A 19,555-nucleotide genomic window follows, 5' to 3' on the forward strand; every position below is an offset into this window, starting at 1 on the left:
TGTACAGCAAGAGAACGCCTCTTGTGGCTGCAGGTCACTCTGGAGGGCAGACAGCCTTTCCATTTATCAAGACTGGCTTCTCTCCAAAGCTCGTTGCGAGCGTCCAACATATGCCAAGGTTCTCTAGATCAGCACACTTTTTGCTCAGCAGTTAAAAGAAAAAAGACGAGACCAAACTGGAGGTCCAGGGAGCTTTTATTGAGTTTAATCAACAAAATCAGGATTTTACCATTCATCTTTTTTGCACTCGGAACTCATGAAACTCTTCACAAGTTAGTGCAGCAACGCACATACAGCCAGAGAAAATACACTCTCAACAAAATCTGAGCTCCACTGGAGAGTTTGCCAATTACCGATTTAACAGAAAGCCAATTTTCCCCTCCCTCCCCTGAATGTTTTCAAGGACTACTCCATGTTCTTTGCTGGTTAACAGTAAGAATACCAACCTCTTGACTAGGGACCAGTGGATTACGATATTCCACCTGAATTGCAAGTAATTTTTTTTCTTGAAATAAAAGTTCCAGTTTCTTTCAATAAAGGGAACAGTGACTATTTTCTTCTCCTGACACCCCTTCCCCGTAATTATTGGTTAAAATACAGCAAAGGCTGTATCTTAATAAACCCATCCCTCCCCCCACCCCTCCTTACCCTTCCCTAACTTGTCTACAGCAGAATTTAACAATGCTTCCACATAGGGACATTTTAGCAACACAACGGTGAACTGAGCAAAACCTATAAGATAATCTGCCAAAGCCTCATTTTGAAGATCAGATGCCTGCTCTTTGGTCCGGAGACCTGGTTTATTATGAAGATAAACTGCGATTCACAAAAGATGGACCAGAAGTTCACAGCAATCGGAAAACTCCCTGCGCGGACTGCTGTTGCCCACCCTTTACCATGGCAGCCATACCACTGGAGTTCCTGGGAACAAAATTCACTTCGTCCTCAGAAAGCAGCAGCTGCTCGGCCCCAGAGGCATTACAAAGTCCAGCACTGGGACAAGAACCACCGCAACAGCAGCTCGGGAGACATGGCAAGGCATCTCCGTAACCTCTAGAACAGAAACCGAGGCAGGACAGCCGTCTGCTCAGGTTTGTGTCCTATCAGTCATTTGGGGAAAAAAAAAAAAAAAAAAAAAAAAACAAAAAAAAAAAAAAACACCAAAAAACCAAAACAAAAAGCACCAAAAAAACCCCCACAACCCCCGCCAAACCACAAACAAACCCCCCCCAAAAAAGTGTGTGAAGCATTTTTAAATCCTGAGAGCAGACACCCTCCCCCATCCCAAGTAAAAATAAAGAACAAAAGATCAGAATGAGATGATTTGATACCAACATGTACACAACATGAATTCATGTTGAGCTTCCCTGTTCTTATCCACAAAAAAAGTCACAGAGGGCAAAGGAAAGATGCTCCCATCTCATTCTGGAAATTGAAACATGTATTTGCAACCAACCCACCCCCCTCCCTTGGGGAAAAGCCCTCCAGCAACTGTAGTGCACTCCTGACAGTGCACACCCAGAGACCAGCCTACAGTTTCTCTCGAGTACGCTGGCCAAAGATGCGCATCACCCTCTTCACAGCCACTTCACCCAGCTGTGAAGCTCCATTTCATCAGATTCACGGAGTGATGCTTCTAGACTTCTGAGGGGAAAAGTGCAGAATACATCAGATTCTCATTCACGTCACCTTTGTCAGAGGAAGTATTTGACCTAGGGCTCATGACTGAAGGCTCCAACTAACACATAAATGCACAGGCTGGTACGTGACCAGCAAAAACAGGAGCTCACAAGGAATCTCAGGAAACCAAGATTTATACACACTCCTTACTCCTGGGTAGGGAAAAAAACAACAGAAAACAAAACAATAATAAAAAACAAAAACAAAACAAACCCAAAAAAACAAAAAAACTAGGATTATCCTAGTCCTTTGGAGCATCTTTCCATTTGCAAGACTGCATCTGTTAGAGATAGCCTACTAGCACCAAAAATAGGCTGCTTCCTTCTTGACAAGAAGCCACCTAAAAATGGTGCCCCCGATAGTTTAGGTAAGTGCCAATCCTCAATTAGAGGCCAAGTTTAAAGTAATACTTTCAAAAATTCTGTGCTTCAAGAGGGACCATCAACACATGGCACCAGGCTAACCTACCACAAATCCAAGCAGAGCACACACGTCTGACTCGACATTGCTATCCTGTTCTTGTTACATGTGCATGCCCTGGTAAGATACAAAACTTTTATTTACATTTTTCATGTCTTTGTTGCACTAAAATGATCCCTCTTCTGTCTCTCTGGAAAAATCATAAGCTGGCTGCAGTACAAGAGCAAGATTTTACTTTTGGTCAAAGTTACCACCCACAAACTCCCACCCCCCACCCCCAAAAAGCACCCCAAAATTGTTTACATTTAGTACCTGCCAGTCAGATGTAAGCTGTGTGGCTCACAGAGTGTCTGTGACCAAGCTCTTGAGTTTGTACTCTAGTGCAGCATTTGCTACAATTACGGAGTCACTGCTGACAAAAGGAAAAAAAAAAAAAAAATCCCAAACACAAAAACCTTTCCATCTTGTAAAGTTGTTGTCAGGAGGCACCTGGCTTCTATTTATGATCCTCAAGGAAACGGATGGGTAAGTCCGCCTTGTAGTTCCAAACAATTTTACTCAAATTTAAAAAAAAGGGTCAAAATGGGGAGAAATTAAGACAATTAATTTCTGCCTCAAAGGTAAGCAAGCGTGGTGTGAGTGCAGCATCTGTATACGCAATAAACAACTGAGCAAAAGGGACTGCATTCATCCAGGTGCCTCCTGCCAGTGTTGGTGAACAGGCTAAAAGGGAATTTAAAAAGAGTACGGTTTTTGATTTGTCTCACTCCTTTTGCCTGTATATCAGGCCAAACATCAAGCATGTTGGGAGGGGCACAATTTAAAGCAACACTACTTGACCAGAAAGCACTTTTCAGCAATATACAATGCAAAATGACAGACAGCAATTCATGCCAAACAGAGGAGATGGCAAGCAGCTTTCTGCAGCTTCTGACATTAACAGGGGTTTGCCCTTACCTGCTCACAAGTCTGTATAGAGGCCACTCTGGGCAGAAAATGCACAATGCTGCAGGAAGTCAATCAATCCCACAAAGCTCCAGAACTGTCAGTTTATGCATGTAAATTGGTTTTCTATGGTCTCTCAAACCCAAATCCACGCCTTACGCATATACTGCTCAGCAACACTGACACGCACTGGATTTCCCTCATGCCATGGTGGAACACAGGTCATGGCCCCCTTCAGAGCTTGTCAAGTTCCTGAAGTTTCTAGGGGGGAAATCGAAGAGCATCTCCAAACAGGTTGAGCTACAGATTTTGAGGCCTTGCGGACCCAAAAGTGATCTCTTCTATACAAGCGGTACAGGACAGTGTTGCTAGCACCAGGGCAAACCCACCCTGACAAGGGACACTTGTAGAGGCCTGCTCTTCACAGAGGTCAGAGCCCTTCTCATTGTTTAGTGTTGCAGAAAACTGAGCCCCTCTCATCTTTAGCTGCTCCCATAATCAGTCTAATCCCTTTAACCCCAGCAACCTTCATCACAAAAGAAAAAGTTATATATGAACCCAAACAGAAAAAAAAAAATCATATTTACAAAGTTTGTACAATATACACATCTGATTTTCTATGGGACACACTGCACCAGAGGAAAGAGGGCCATGGCTCTGAAACAAGTCTACATATCAAGTGCTGTAACTACTAATGGAGACTCTTATGGAAACCAGTCTTTAGTGTTCTGCTAGAGCATAGGGCTTTTCTTATGGCTCCTGCAAAGGATGACAGGCTACTCTTTCCTTCTGGAGCTATGATGCTGCACCTAATCAGCCCAGACTTTAAGTTGGTTTCATTTTAAATACAGGTATTTACAGTGTGGGTGAACTGCAGATGCATATCAACTCCTCCAATTAAAAAAAAAAAAAAAAAAAAAAGTTGAAGAAAAAAGTAGTATTACCAATACGTTTCACCTCCCAGCCCTGGGCTTGAGTACTTGGGGAGGAGGAGAGGGGGAAGAAAGGGGAACTTTGACCTGAAACCAAAAACGGCTGTCGATTCCTTGGGCTGTGTCGGAAAGGTGATATTCTGAATGGTCTCATAGCATAAGGCACTTTGCACGAATAAGTAACAAGCTCTTTAGCTTAAAAACAGATGAGTAACCAGGGAGAAGTTGAAATGCACTCAGTCGATGGTTGAAGAATTTGAAATAGCAGACAAGCTCGTGTTCATCAAGATTCTTCTCTTTTCAGGGTTTCTCTTCTTCCCTTGCTGCCCCTCCCACCCAAAGAAAAAAAAATTTAAAACCAGCAGTTAGTGCAACTAATGTTCAATCAGCACACAGTGCAAACAAGTGGAAAAACAAAAAGACATTCCTCTTTTTATCTTCTTTCTTCCTTGCTGCCAAATTTAAAAAGAAAAAAAGGCCGAGCTCTTTAGTCTTCATAGTTCCGAAATGAAAAGACGAAGAAAAACCCACAAAGAGAAGGGTATCCCCAAAGAAACGATGTGTCACAGATCTGGATCAAAGGGCTTCACCTTCTGGCATGTGTAATCAAAGCCTGAAAAAAACAAACCAAAAAAACAACCACAACACCCACAGTTAAATCAATTCTATGCAAAACCAGAACGTAAGTAATGAATCACACTGACTGTGCAGCAGCTCTGGAAAAGCAAAGGGCATTTGGAACAGCTCAACCTCAACCACAGCTTCGCAGAAAGAGGTGCTGCAAACGCCTGACTATACCCATGGAGCACGACTACCTACTGGTTTCTTATCCTTTAGGAAGTGGCAAACAGTTCTCAGGCAAGGTCACAGCATTCCCCTTAAGGAAGCCACCCTAGAGCCTTTTTCAAGTTCATCACCTAGGGCAGGGAGGTATTTATTTAGAAAACATGGAGAAAGCTCAGCCAGCAAAGCAGAGGCTGCAAGTCAGCTTGGTGTGACTGGCTAGGGCCCTCCTTGCATAATTTCAAAGGGACATAGGTTCATCTTAATGCTATCTAGCACTCTGCTGCTATGGCCACTTTTCTTTTTTTTTTTTGTCACCCAAGAATAATTTCAGCAGCTTTGTTGGGATTCACTTTCTAATTCATGATCTCTGAGAAGAGCACACAAAAGAATGCATTTCCAACCCAAACTGTACGGTGTCTCATCTTGCACAATATAGCACCTTAACTAAAACCAGATCAAACATCATCCTGTAGCTGTCTTGCCTGACTCCAATCCAGGGCCAGTTTTCTTCTTACAAAAGGACTCGACTTAGCAGTTTTTCCTCAGACAACGATCAGAAAAAGCACACTTGGGAGTCTCCGACAGTGAAACCTCATCTTCTCTTAAAGCTATGCAGACGACCTCAAGTGGCAGCAAAGATGAATTACAGCTTTGTTACCAACTTTGTTTACTCGCAAGAGTTCTATGAACCAAAGGATGCACCTTTAGCTTGAACCTGTTCCTTCTTAACTGGTGAGGTGCTTTGGCTCTTCTGTTAGTGCTCTGTTCCCAAAGCTATCCGTTTTCTCTCCTCACCTTTTTGAGAGCCACCTTCCTCTCTGCCCCTCACAAATTTCTCATGTTAGCTAAGCAATACAGAAAGAATTCCTTAGGCTACTAGTAGCCACCCTGGCCTCTCCATACACCCTTCCCTGCTTCCTCTTTTACCCCGTTTTTGGTCTCCTTAACATGGTCAGCATTTCAATTAAAACAACTAAATATTACTCATCCTCCACTCCCAGCTTCAGCACATCCACAAAATTCCTTGCACTATCTATTTCAAACCCTTGTTCCCACATTCAGAGCCTCTTCAGCACATCAGTTTCCCTCTTCCCCTGGGATAACATTCACACATCAGCTCTTCTTTCATCCAACACAACTCCTCTATTTGGAAAGGCATTTACATACGCACATGTTTATTGTTTCTCATCTTCTACAGGTTCACTGTGGTATTCTGCCACATACAGGCTCTTGTCAATGTTGCTTGGTATGGGTTTAATTTCAGTTCCCAACTGCTCCTCAATACTTTTCAGGTTGAATCGATCATCATAGGTGATCAAGTTGATGGCCAGGCCAAGATGACCAAAGCGACCTTGATGATGAAAAAAAAACCAAACCAAACAAAAAAAAAAAAAAAAAAAAAAAAAAAAAAAACCCAAAAAAAAAAAAAAAAACAACCGAACTGAGTAATAGAAGGCTGATTGAAAAAGTCTGCAGACTGTGGAGTTATTAACATCAGTCTCTGATGATAAAAGCAAATCCAGAACCCGCCACAGGTCTCTACAACTTTCACATCACTTTTTGGTAAGGAGTTTCATACTGCTATAGGAACAAGAAAACCCAGGAGGTTCAAAATGCTCTGACCAAACCTCCTCATTAATTACCCATGAAAAGTCTTCCAGTACTGCATTATGCACATCCAGCCTTTCTTCAATAACAGAGTTCTTGAACAAGTCTAAACTACAAAGTTCAAGTACAGTGAGTTCCTTTGTTTACTGCCTTCCTTAAGGGTGTATTTTGCTGATGTCCAGACATTAGAAACATACCTTGGAACACACACAGAAGAAAACCACGCTTAAGACACCACGGAAGCCAAGTTTTCAGTAAATAATTTTCCCAAACTGCAAACAGGAGCATCTGTAAGTCTCCTGAGATTAAAGCAAAATATGCTTCCCCACCCCCCCACCCCCCCCCATTAGGCTGTTCAGGCCAGTTTCAAGAGAACAGCCCTTTATTCAGATATTTGTGAGGATAACCATCTGAGATGATACCCAAAAATAAATTTCTTAGAAAAATCAAAGCTACCTAAAGTAGTTCTCAGATACACTAATAAAAACCAGAAGCCAACTGAAGCCTAAGAAACATCACAGTCATCAGCAACGTTGTACCTAAAAGATGTTTTTCCTCTCACCTGATCTGCCAATACGATGGAGATAAGTCTCTGCCAGCTTTGGAAAATCAAAGTTTATCACCACATTCACAGCTTGGATATCAATACCTCGGGTAAACAGATCTGAAAGACAATCCAGGTCATGAAGAAAGTTAATTTCAATGAGATCAATTGCTGACAGTATTTAGGGTGAAAAGATTAACAATGATTAACATTGGCTTGCACTAGGTTCCACATATAAGCTCCCCTTGTATCAAGGACAGTTTACATACAATTCTGTTATGGCTGCTTCTTGCTCTTTATCCATTATAACCACGATTAATACAAGAAGAATGACCAAAACACCAGATCTGCACATCTATGCCGAAAAAGTAATTAGAACGAGCTAGTTTTTTCCACGTTAGACTACTTCTGAGCAGGTCGTCTCACACAAGCGTCTCCTCACACATGACTGTGCATTGCCAATGTCGCAACAGACTTGAGAGCTGAACTACATCCCACTAGCTCAACTATTTTTATTCCGCTTCTAGTGATTTTTGTTAAGAGGACCCAGACACATGTAGTGATCAGCAGACACTGCCACAATACTGCCCAAACAGGCCATACAATGGAGAACTCGGATCATACACAGGCCAATCGAAACTGTAAAAATATTTAGAAAAGGCAAGCTGTAAACATTTAAAGAATCGCCAAAACTCACTTGGGTGATCCTAGCCACAGTTCTACTGATATTTTGTAAAGCTTACAGCCCAACAACTCAGAGAGCACTCACATGAAAATATGCAGAAAACAGAACTAGTGCAGAAAATACTATCACGGTAAAACTATTTGTCAGCAAGCTGCACCTTCAGTTTGTCACAAAAGACAAAAATCTACATGCCTAAAGCAGTGCCGCACCCTGCTACATGCAGGCTTGACAAAGACATCTTATCAAAACATATGATTTTATTACAAATCACGCGATCTATTATACCGGGGCTAACAGCTAATCCGCTTTCTATCACAACCTTTAGAAACAGGAAGATGTTTAGGAACTCTTACCAGTGCAAACAAGATTGCGGCATAAGCCATTTCGGAAATCGTGGAACACACGATTGCGGTGCTCCTGGAAATAAATAAATAAATAAACAAACAAACAAACAAAGGGGGGAACCAAACAACAACACCCAAACCCCACCAAAACCAAACAACTGGCTGTGACTTTGAGGTATATTCAAGTTACAAACACTGAACTTCAATCATATGAATTCCTCCTCGTCATTAGAGAACAGCTGAGTCAAACAAAACTGCTAGTACATATTTTTTAGCACTTCTTACCCACATATTCTAAAGAACTTACCAGAGGGGCCCTTGGTGCCACTTTTAGATACTTAACTGACTGTGTTTTAAAGCCTCCTACAGTTGCATCAAAGCCACCTCAGAATAGGAGTATCTTGTTATAATTATGTGAAACACACATCAAGGAAGTTAAACTGGTAGCTTGACCATCGTCTTCCCCCAGCCCCCTGCCACATGCAATGCATGTTTTATTCATTCCCTTAAAAACTGACATCGGCAGTAACTTCATTCTCCAGTATAGAGTATTTTTCGCTACCAATTCAGAATTAGAGGTGGGATGAGACAATTCTCTGTGAAGACTCTCCTCTCAAACAATTCGCTTTGGGCCACACAAAGATCAAGGAATATCACTGTTAAGGAGCGAAATTAACAGCAGGAATGAACAAGTTGAAGGTTTCCACACAAACATACCTGCATCTCACCACAAAGATCGTCTATGGACTGGTCAAAAGCATATAAAATTCAGACTTCAAGGAACCCATTTGCATATCTCTGTTCTCAATACTGACACCACTTCTATTTCTGCTTAATTAATTACCGGTCTGCATATGGCCCAGCAAACATTACCATTACCTGTCAGTTCGATGAACAGCAAGCTAGGTTTCCTCTAAAGCTGTCATTTGAATTTATTCTAGCTTGCTTATAAAATTTAAAAAAAAAATTTCACAGTACTGCTGTTTTACATGCGTCACTTCAACCTTCTGATATCTTTTAGTACACTTACTGAAAACAAGGATATTACAAGCATGAAGCTCGAGGACATGTGAGCTAACATACAATTAACAGAAACCTCTGCACCAGCAAAGCTGCACTGGCATTTTTTTACCATCTACACCAAGACCACAGGTGCTCAGTCGCCGTACACCAGTCGCGGCTTTCACCAAGACGTTTGATCAAAGCCACCTCCCCAACTTCTCAGATTCCCCTGCAGTCACAGTGCAAGATTTACTGTTTGCAAAGCCACGCAGAGCGCTCAATCGGCTGAGTAGTGGGGGTTTTGTTGTTTGTTTTAAATCAGGCTTGTTTTCATCTCTGTCAGTTACACTGTGTGGTCTACCATGGCTCCCCATGCTGGCAAAAGCGAGGCAGCAAGCACTAAGAACTGTGCCTTCTGGCTGCAGTCTGTGCTTACACTGGACTAATTAACCTGACCTGAAGTACTCTTAAGTATCAACTGACCAGCTAACACTGAACAGTCTGGAAAGGGGGGGGGGGGGGGGGGGGGGGGCAGTCTAAAACCAAATCCACAGCAAAGCAAGACATGTTTCAGTTTTCAAAGAATATGCAACTTTAAAGCAAGCACAAGACTTAATTCAGCTATGCAGTAAAGCTTGGGGTGGTGTGGAATAAACCGCTGTAGACTTCATACTCACCTGCCTCATTTTAGCATGGATATAGAAGCAGGAATAGCCCAGCTGGGAGATCTTTTTGGCTAGCAATTCAACCCGTTGAGAGGAGTTGCAGAAAATGATCGACTGGTTAATCTGGAGCTGAACATATAAGTAGCATGCTCAGTAAATGCAGAATTTTACTAACAAATGATCCAAGACATTAAGTCTAAATCCCTTCCAGAAAGAAAGCAAAGCAGGTATGCTGCTGGTAAGTTACACAGTACATATTTTTGTACAAGAGGGGAAAAAAATTAACAAAGGTCTGTACCACAAAGGTGTGCAGGACAAGAAGCACGCTTTTTTAGCTTCAGCTAAAGAGCACTTTTTGACAAGCAAAAAGTGTTGTTACGCCATCTTTGCCACCCTCAGTCCTATTCTTGGTTCCGAAAGCAAAAAAGCTTCTGCATGTTCTTGACCCAGCCCTACTGCTTACCCTGGAAAACAGCGTATTGAGGCAGTGTACTTTCTGACGCTCAGTTACATAGGCATAGTACTGGGTAACTCCCTTCAAGGTCAGCTCCTCCATCAGATTAATCTCGTAGGGTTTCTGCAAATGGGAATTCTGAAAAATAAAGATAAGGATAAAGCAGGCATATCTACATGCAGAACAACATAAGTACTTCCCACCCTCCAGCACATTTAACTTCCTCCACTGCAAGGATGCACTACCTAGCCACTGGCTCTTCATGCTATACACAGAACAGACAGAGTGAGTAAAATTTCACAAAGGATTACTTATAAATCCAAGGTGACCAAGCAGGCCAAACAGGAGCACCTTCTGGAAGCAAATCAGTGCAGATGGCATATAGCTGATGTACAAAGTGGAAAACAGTACCTTATAGGCAAGAACTGTGCATACCTAGCTTTCCTATGAATGCTACTGTGGGTCAAAAATTATTTTCAAACTTCTGCCCTAGATTTAGGCTGATTTACTTCACATGCAATGTCACCACCATCATATGTATATGATTACATCTGCACTCACCATGAACTTCTGTACACTCAAAGGGAAAGTGGCTGAGTAGAGCAAAATCTGTCTGTTTTTAGGTAGCGTGAGAATAATGTCTTCCATTATTTGAACAAAATCTTGAGACAGCAACTTATCTGCCTGTAACAACAGAAGTAATAAAGAGTAAGTTAAATTAATGGGGCAAGATATCAGTCTTCTGGTAGTACCACATGGCAGGGGGCAGGGTTGGCGAACAACAAACAAAACACCAGGAGCATTCTCCCTGCCCTTATGATGGGACCGTCCCCTTTGGAGCACACACCACGCTCCAAAAGATATGCGATTTAGCTGCTGGAGACAGGATTGGTCAGTAAAAGGAAGTTTACTGTCTCCTGGTTTTCAAGACTTTGATTTAAACAGAATCAAATTCAGGAAAAATAAATGGAATCCAAATTGAAAAGTTATCAGGGTTCCTATCAGAGTCACCCAAGAGCTTTCACACAACAATTTTTCTCAACCTCTCACTCAGAAGCCTGTATGCTATTGGGATGTTCATAAACCAGTTTTATAGACAATTATGTGGTAAGCACAGCTCACTCATTATAAACTGAAACCAAATGAAATGCATTGCTTCATTTCAGAATAGACTGTTAATCTATTCTCCAGGAATTGCAAAGACAACAGGAAAGGCAAATCTTCCTAGGCTGTTTTCTTAAGAGATTCACGTGCAGAACAATTCTTCTGCCAAAGTACCTTCTCAAAAATACTGAGAAATGGATGAGCTATAACCTTATAGTGTCTCTAAGCAAAGTTTGATTTGTTGCTGTGCATAATGAGGAGACTCGCCAAAACACATCACTGCTTTAACCTAGTGTTAAAATCCCAAGACATTTAACAGGAGCAACTTGCCTCATCCAATACTATCATCTGGACATGCTCAACTTTTGCTACTCCTTTCTTGATGAGATCGAGAATTCTCCCAGGGGTAGCTATCACCACATGCACTGTAAGGTTAGAAGAGCAAAAAAAAAAAATGGTTAAGGCGACTAAACCAATGTTTCTGGCATTCACGGCCACATTTCATACGAACAGTTTTAGAGAACAACAACAGCATACAAACAGCAAACAAGACATACCACAGCCTGTCCTGTAACAGGCAAACAGTAACAACAAGCAGAAGTTCTACTGCCACACTGTAAAAGCCACGAACAAACAACAACTGTAGTGTAGCAGAAGTGCTCCAACCTGTATCATCAAGCCTCATTATGTCATCTCGCAAATTGGTTCCTCCCGTTGTTGCCATCACTTTGGCACCTCCCATGTGTTTGCTGACTTGGATACAGATTTGACTGACCTGCAGGGCTAGTTCACGGGTGGGAACGATCACCATTGCTGAAAGTTAAAAGTGTCAGCATGAGTTACTAGTAACACACTGTATCGTAAATAGTAATCCTTAGAGGAGACAGAGACTTTACGAAAGCTGTACTTCTATGGGGTTGGAGTTCCACTCTGGATATCCTGAACGAGACCTAGAAACTGCTTACAAGGCAAATTCTGTGAAAGGGTTCTCCGTCCCTTGATACTCCCTCTGTGCAAGTCCCCCAGCCAGCATGCTTCCTTATTACTCCAAATCCACTTTCCAGGGCAAGACGGTAAAGTCCAGAAGATGTCGTCCATTTCAGGCTTTCAAAAGTAACTCTGGGACTTTTAAAATTCCACCTCCCCTCCATCACTCCCCATTAACTTTCTTTGAAAGTAAAAGCAGATAACCTACGCTGCTCAAGTTCCTTGACCAGTTTTAGATTCAAGTCTGCAACGTAGTGACTGATACCATTACCCGGTATGCAACTGAGATCTCTTTCAACTAACCTTGTATATTGTCCTTCTTTAAGTCTAGCCGTTCAAGTAAAGGAATGAGGTAGGCTCCGCTCTTGCCTGTTCCATTTTTCGCTCTAGCCAAGATATCCCTACCAGATAAAGCAATGGGGATGCTCTCCTCCTGAAACGCAATGACAAACAGTACATGAGCAATCATAAGCCATGCTCGCTCAAGAGGCTGGCCAAATTTAACTCTCCTCACTAACAGTACCACGGGAAATCCGATTGTTTCATGAGCAGAATATCCTGCAACTGCAAGCAGCACAGACGCGCAGCAGGAAGGAGTTAAACCTATCATTAAAGAGTTCCCCAACAAAGCAATAGCTCTGCTCCTCATATCCCACTTAAAAGTCCTTAATTTGCCGGGTCATAAGAGAACCAGGGCTCAGGCACCACAGAACGGTAAATCCGTACTGACACATTAGGAAAAAAAGTGAAAAATTAGGGAAAAAAAGTGAAGAGACAATGACAGTTACTAGCAAACTCCTGCTACAGAAAAAGATACCCACGTATATCTTTAACATCAGAACCACGTCAGGCCGTGTAATTCAAACCTGCACGCTCTTGTGATATACTTTGCATAAAACCAGCAGGCTTTCCTTTTGAAACTTCAGCCATTCAAACACAGGCCCCAAGTATTTTTTGTTTCGCTGTCTTTTACAGCAACAGCTAAAGAACCCTCAGCCTTTTGGAAAGGCAGCACAGTTAGAATCTGTTTTAAAGCAGAAAAATTACCTAAAAGCCACAGTTTTCTCATGCAGAAAGGAGATACAGTGGCAGAGCTATGTCAACGATAATCCTCCAAAGAGCAATTAAATGAGGGTTCAACCTCCCCACCCCCCTGAAGTTTACACATCAACAGTTCTTAACAGAACAAGCCTTAAAAGCTAAAGCAAGATGGAGGGACAAAAAAGTAAACTTGCTAACATATTAATCTCTCTCCCATAATCTCCATTACACTCCTTCCAGATGCTTATGATAAAAAAAACAAGACTGCATAATAAAGCCATAGTTATCTTTGTAACAACTAAAGGCATGCAGCCTATGGTAACTCAGTTTTTGGGAAAATTTACAGAACAGCCCTGTTCTCACTAGGACTACTTATGTGAAGGGTGTTACTGAACAAAGGATTAACACACTAATGCCTCCAGAATGAAAAGGAAAATCCAAGTTAACTTCTCTAAAGCGTAAGTCAGTCCCATCTCTAAGTCACCCACTGCATGGCTTTGTGATTTATTCAGGTAATAGAAATTCTCAACCCCAGTTTTCCGAAATCCTGACATAAGTATCCGACATTTAAGCATGAATAAGAATTACAATAAATTTGTAAAAATTAAATACTGCTTGTAAGTAGTCTGTTTGTAAACAACCTGAATAGGAGATGGTTTTTCCCAGCCCATTTCAAAAATTCCCATCAGCAACTCCCGTTTCAAACAGTAATCTTCAAACTCGTTTCCTTTTGTGGAGGTCACGTCCTGAATAATCAAAAAAGCACATCCATAAGATTAGGTCATACAACCCGCAGCTGTAGATTGGTCTCACTCCATGAGAGACTGCCTATGCAGGAAGACCACAAAGTGCATTCCATTACTATACAGGAGTTCCCACTAATCTGTGCAATACCATTCAGTGGAGAAGGAAGCATTTGCTTTCGCATAACCAAATACAGTACTGTAAACATACACTGACATCTTTCAATCTGCCTTGCAAGAGACACTGACAATCAGTCCCATGCCATAACACGAATAAAGTAAGAAATTCACAGCAAACACTGTTTTTGAGCTTTCCAAGAGAAGCATCTCCGCCAAGCATTTGTAGAACAAATTAATTCTTCATTTAAAACAGCAGGAGCTGAACTGCTTTTGAATTGTTGTTTAGGACAAATATTTTGCCACTGCAGCTTCTCCTCCCTCTTTTATTTAATATTTATTCCTACAATTCAACCATCCTTACCGAAGTTTTGATTCTCAAATCCTTTGGAGGGAGTTTTAAAGTCTTCTTCCAGTCATCACCAGGTCTATAGCAAAAATAAAATAAATTTAAAAAGTTTAATAATTTTATTTTGCATTTTTAGCCTCTTAGATACAGATTACACGTCTCTCAGAACATGTAATATTTTCACCTCCTGAAAGCTAAAAGCGCCTACGCATACGAGCTCAAGTCTTCTCTGAGCTAAGCAGGATGCAACAGGCAGGAAACTGTAAACACAGAAAACCAGCAATCTGCCAAGCGCACAGAAAATTTGTGAAATCTTTATCCAGTCATAATTCAAGTCCCATTTTTAGGGCACTGAATCAATCCAGTAGAACACAGATTTAAAACTGAGCACTGACTTAGTCATATGACAGAAACTGGCTATAATAAATCCACATGAGAATATTTCATCACTTTAAAAAAAAACAAAAACAAAAAAACACCAAAAAAAATCTCTTGTCCAGGGAACATCCATTCTTAATCCGTGAGTAATATAAGATAAAAAACACTTTTGGGGAGAAAATTAAGCAAGCACACACTCCGCTTGTTGATCAAATGTTGTCTTTTGCTCTCAACGAGATTTAGACACCCATCCTCTCTTGAAAGCCACTGTACAGAGGAGAGTAAGGCCTTCTCTCCCCCAGTCCCAGGAAGTCACAAGTGAATTTTGATGAGTTTAACTCATCAGTTTCATTAGAGTAACTCATTAAAAAAAAAAGGGAGGGGGGAACAAGTTAGGCAAACTTTAAGAACCTGAGTACTCCATTACGCACTCTCTGACGACAGCTGGCATCTCCTTTGCAAATAATCAAGTAACAAAATAAAAGCGAATGTTGTTCAGGGGGAGGAGGAACCACAGGGAAAAAAAGAAAAGGAACACGTTACCATACCATCCAAGTCTTTTACATCTTTCAGAATTTCCAACCAGCCCACTCATGTTTTATTAGCACACTTCCAAAACCAGTTTGATGGTAGTAGAGTATCACAGTGGTACCACGTTATCTCAGCTCAGGCTTTCATGAATTAAAGCCAGAGTATCACACCGAGGAGAGCAAGGGCTACTGTTTAAGATCGATGACAGAAGATAACCGACTTCAAAGAATTTTCCACCATAAGAAAGAACTGCAACAAACAACTGAAAAGCATACACAACTGGACTGAGACTAGGTGGTGTTTCCTCCTCTGTCTTAAATTTCAGTTCAGATCCTTCCCACTCCCCAACTTCCCTCTCATACTACTTGCAATGAGCAAAGAAAACAGGATGCTGCTGCTGCTCAGTGCGCTACCTCTGACAAGCAGCTACACATTCTGAAAAGCAAAGCACCACATTCAATTTTCACAACAAACACTCTCAGAGAGAAACTCGCACAGGGAAATACAGCTTTCTTTTCATAATGCACGTCACAGGACACTTCTAACTGCCAGTGTCATCAAACAACAGAAGAAAACTTTTTAAAATGGGAACCCAAGAACGCTTTCCATACGTGACTTTTAAACATTACGTTTGTGGCAGCCGATACAAACACTTACTTAATAGCGGTGGTCATAGTCTGTGCTTGCTGTTGAGTGCCGTTATTGATTGTGTTGGCATTTTTCAGCTGGTTCATCTGTTGCTGAGTTTGTGTGCCTCCACCTCCTGGGCCCCCGCTGGGTTTTACAGGGCCTCTCAACTGCCCATTCTGACTGGATAGACCCATTATAACAGGGTTCTCTGTTCTGGCCGTGCTCATGTTTTTATTTTTAAAGATGTCTTTTTAGACTTCAAAACTTTGAAAGTCAGTACAGAAACTGTAATAACAGTTTATTAGACTCTCCAAAACGAAGAGATAAATAAGTCTTGCTCAATATATGAGTCCTTTATTGCAATGCAGGCAAGCACCTGTAAGTCACTCAAAAGTAAAGTAGTAACTTGCTCTGATGCACTGTGGATCAACTTTTTTTTAAAAAAAGCCCTCTAACAAAGTTGAGTTATATCAGAATTCACTTGCTTCAATCTGAAAGAGAAGCAGACGATAACAATTAGTATGTGGATTTTTATCTACATAAGTCACATCAGTTTACCTCTGCATTTTAAGAACCACTTCTTCACAGGCACTGTGCAACAACAGTACTTGCTTTTCTGTTTTCTCGGTGATTATTACCAAGACACGTGTCAAATTTTTTTCCCCTTTCTATAAAGCTGTGCCCACCACCTTCAGTCACCAAAGATAATTTTCTGAACAGCTGTATTTTCAGCAGCCTTCTAGTGAGTAACCACTTGAAATACACTACCTGTTCTTCCCCCCACCCTGTAAAGTAAGCATGAATTATATCAATTGCTTTGCCAGTTCTTGAGGTTCCCTCACTTCTGGGACACAGCAAAACAGCCCTAAAATGCTAAGCAACAACGTTATGCACAAGTTTGTGACAGGAAGCAAGACCACAATATCAAGTGGTCATTCCTGTTAGAACTGACAAAACCCTTAAATTACGCTGATCGCCCTTTGCACTTTGAAAGGGAAATAGAAACAATCTTTTTTTTATGGAAATAAACAAACAAAAAAAGCCCCCAAAAACCAGCTTACCCTCCTCCAACCCAAAAATTAGTTCAACCAGCTTACTCAAACTTTTAAATTGGGTATTGATTTAACACCATTCAGAATAGCGAAACTAATGATATCATCAAGCTGAACTGACAGTAGCTTCCTGTTTTGTTAAGTCTAAGTGACGGAGCCTAAACTGAAGCAGTGAGTAATATACATTTACACTAGATATCTAGCTTCCTGCTTAGGTCTTCCACATGACGTTACCTTCCAGCTGTCAGTAACAACCCCTATTGCGCTCACTCAAAGGATAACATTTGGTACACATGACCTAATGCTGACACCGTATTTAACACAAAGATGCACCTTACATAAAGCAAGCACGGACCATAGCCGAAGAACTCAATATTAGGGAGCCAAGACACTCCTAGTCTGAAACCTTTCAGAAGCAGCAGAAAATAGGCTTGCCTGTACAATTTCTCATCACGATGTGTCCATATCTTGGGAAAATGCAAAGGAAAAACTAGCAGACTACTGCTTCCTAACTTCAGCATCCACAAAAAACGTGCGCTTCCCCAGTGAATAAAAGGCACATTCAAGAGCATTTCAAGAGGACGGGGAAAAGGAATTCAGACTCTTTCCAGACCTCCCAGCTGTTTCCACGGGTGGCAATCCTAGCTTCACAGCAGAACTTCAAAGTTTGCGGAACTAGGATTTTCCTGCTAGTTATCCTCCTGACTGGAAACACTCTTTCAAGGCATTTTTGAAAGGAGACTGCTCCTGCCCACTGACTTTCTGAAAACCGGACGAGTCACACAAGTAACCAGGGCCGCCTAAAAGGCCTGGACACCAACGGCGAGGAGCTCCCCGATATTGTAGGAGATGGATCCTCTCAGTCCCTCGCTCCTAACTACCCCTTACGAGGAGAGAGATTAAAGGAGAACACGCACAGCCTCGCCGAACCCGACAAACCTCCCCGTTCCGAGACGAGAAGCGCCACCATTTCGCAAACCGGCGGTCCAACGGAAGAAAGCCCCCCCCCCCCCTCCGCCCCGCACCACGACTCTCCTCTCCAGGCGCAGACCAGGTCGGCGGGCGGCCGGGCTGGCGGTCAGGGCAGCCGCCGCTAGACCCTTCCCCTCTTCTGCCGGCAGCCGGCCCCGCCGCGCCTCAGCAGGGCCGGGCCGGGCCGAGCCGAGCCGGCCCCTGCACAAAGCGGCCGCGCAGCTCGCCCGGCCGCCGGAGCCCCCGCGGTGCCCATTGTTTCCGCCGAGCCCGGGCCGCACTGCGGCGTCGCCCCCGCCGCGGCAGAGGGCGGCGCGGCCGCCGGGGCCCTGCGGCGGGGCCGCCGCCGCCCGCGAAACGCAGCTGCGCCACACCGGCACCTCCCGCCCGCGAACAATGGAGCGGCCCCCGCCCGCCGCCCCGCCGCTCGGGCCGGCGGCGAGCGCCGCCGCGGCCCCGCCCCGCGGGCCAGCCGCTCACCGCCGCGGCCCGGCCCGGCCCGGCCGCCCCCGCCCCGCTCGCGGCTCCTCGGCGCCGCCAGGCCCCGCCGCTCCCGCGGCCCGCCGCAGGCCGCGAGGCTCGGCCGGGCGGCGGCGGCGACCCCCCCTCCCCGCCCCGCTCCCGCGGACCCGCGCCCGCCCCGGCGCCCTGGCCCGTCCTCACCGCCACCAGCCGCGCTCCCCCCCTCGCCCAGGTATAAAATCCTCTCGCTCCCCCTTGGTGCCTTGTTATGGCGACTCGACGCTCCAAGATGGCGGCTTCCTCCTTCCTCCCGTGCGCCCTCCCCCTCCCGGCAGGGCAGGCCGGCCCCGCCCCGCACGCACGCACGCACGCACGCACGCACGGCGCGCGCCACGCGCCACGCCCGGCCCCGGGTGGGATCCCCGGCCCCGCGCTCCGCCGGCCACGTGAGCGCGCCGGCGCCGTTCTTCCGCCCCTGCGCGCGGTCCCGGTTGAGCCCGCGGCCGGTCCTCCGGCGGCGACCGGGGCCGAAAAGCCCGAGGGCGGCGGCGGCGGGGGAAGCGGTCCCAGAAGGGCCGCAGAAGGAATAAAGGCTTCGGAGCGGGGGCAGCCCCGTCCTCCGTTGGCGGTGGGGCGGGCACCGCTCCCGCAGCTATGGAAGCGTTTTTGGCCATTTACGTCTCCCGAAGACAGAGGGGGACGCGTAGCGACAAAGGTACTGGCTCGGAAGCAGCACGTGGCGTGGACCTCGTCACAAAAGATACCGGGAACACTCCTGTTTCCCGAGAAGAAGCCTGCAAAGCTAACGCGACGTCGTTGCGTAGTCACTAAAACACAGCTGACACAAACATAAGAATAAAAGACTGACCCGCGGCCTGCAGGAGCCGTAACCGCCGATGGTGGCGGGGTGCAAGTCACCGTTTCCTTTTTCAGATAGCTGTGGCGTAGACGAGGATCTTGCCGAACTGAGGCACAACAGGGATGTAATCTTCAACACCGGCCTAAAAATGCTGGTAATTCCCAAACTGCTTTGCAGACAAATTTTTGTCCAAATGTTTTTTCCGAAATGGGCACAATGAAACAGGGAAGCCCGTTTGTTTCCTCTCACCTTGCCATTTTCTCCT

General features: G+C 44.1%; 1 protein-coding gene across 1 annotated transcript; it reads right to left on the bottom strand.

Annotated features, from left to right (window-relative positions):
* Positions 1-177: 177 nt before the first annotated feature.
* On the bottom strand, positions 178-18,770 carry DDX6 (DEAD-box helicase 6). Its single transcript, XM_030022279.2, has 14 exons — positions 18,633-18,770; positions 15,973-16,436; positions 14,422-14,485; positions 13,839-13,943; positions 12,460-12,589; positions 11,836-11,982; positions 11,500-11,594; positions 10,627-10,749; positions 10,075-10,203; positions 9,624-9,740; positions 7,954-8,017; positions 6,934-7,035; positions 5,935-6,114; positions 178-4,590 (listed from the first exon to the last, which is right to left on the bottom strand). Exons 2-13 carry the CDS (start codon positions 16,170-16,172, stop codon positions 5,939-5,941), a joined length of 1,452 nt encoding a protein of 483 aa, XP_029878139.1. The 5' UTR covers positions 16,173-16,436; positions 18,633-18,770; the 3' UTR covers positions 178-4,590; positions 5,935-5,938.
* Between the last annotated feature and the right edge of the window lie 785 nt (positions 18,771-19,555).

This window comes from Aquila chrysaetos, chromosome 8 (assembly GCF_900496995.4).
Source record: "Aquila chrysaetos chrysaetos chromosome 8, bAquChr1.4, whole genome shotgun sequence".
Classification (NCBI taxonomy): domain Eukaryota; kingdom Metazoa; phylum Chordata; class Aves; order Accipitriformes; family Accipitridae; genus Aquila; species Aquila chrysaetos.

What these genes read in the sequence shown, in the direction of transcription:
- DDX6 (XM_030022279.2), bottom strand. Translation starts at nt 16,172, where the DNA reads ATGAGCACGGCCAGAACAGAGAACCCTGTTATAATGGGTCTATCCAGT. An exon ending in ACTATGACCACCGCTATTAA is followed by an intron (nt 14,486 to 15,972) that starts GTAAGTGTTTGT and finishes TTTTTGCTATAG; the next exon opens with ACCTGGTGATGACTGGAAGA. An exon ending in AAAAACCATCTCCTATTCAG is followed by an intron (nt 12,590 to 13,838) that starts GTTGTTTACAAA and finishes ATTGCGTTTCAG; the next exon opens with GAGGAGAGCATCCCCATTGC.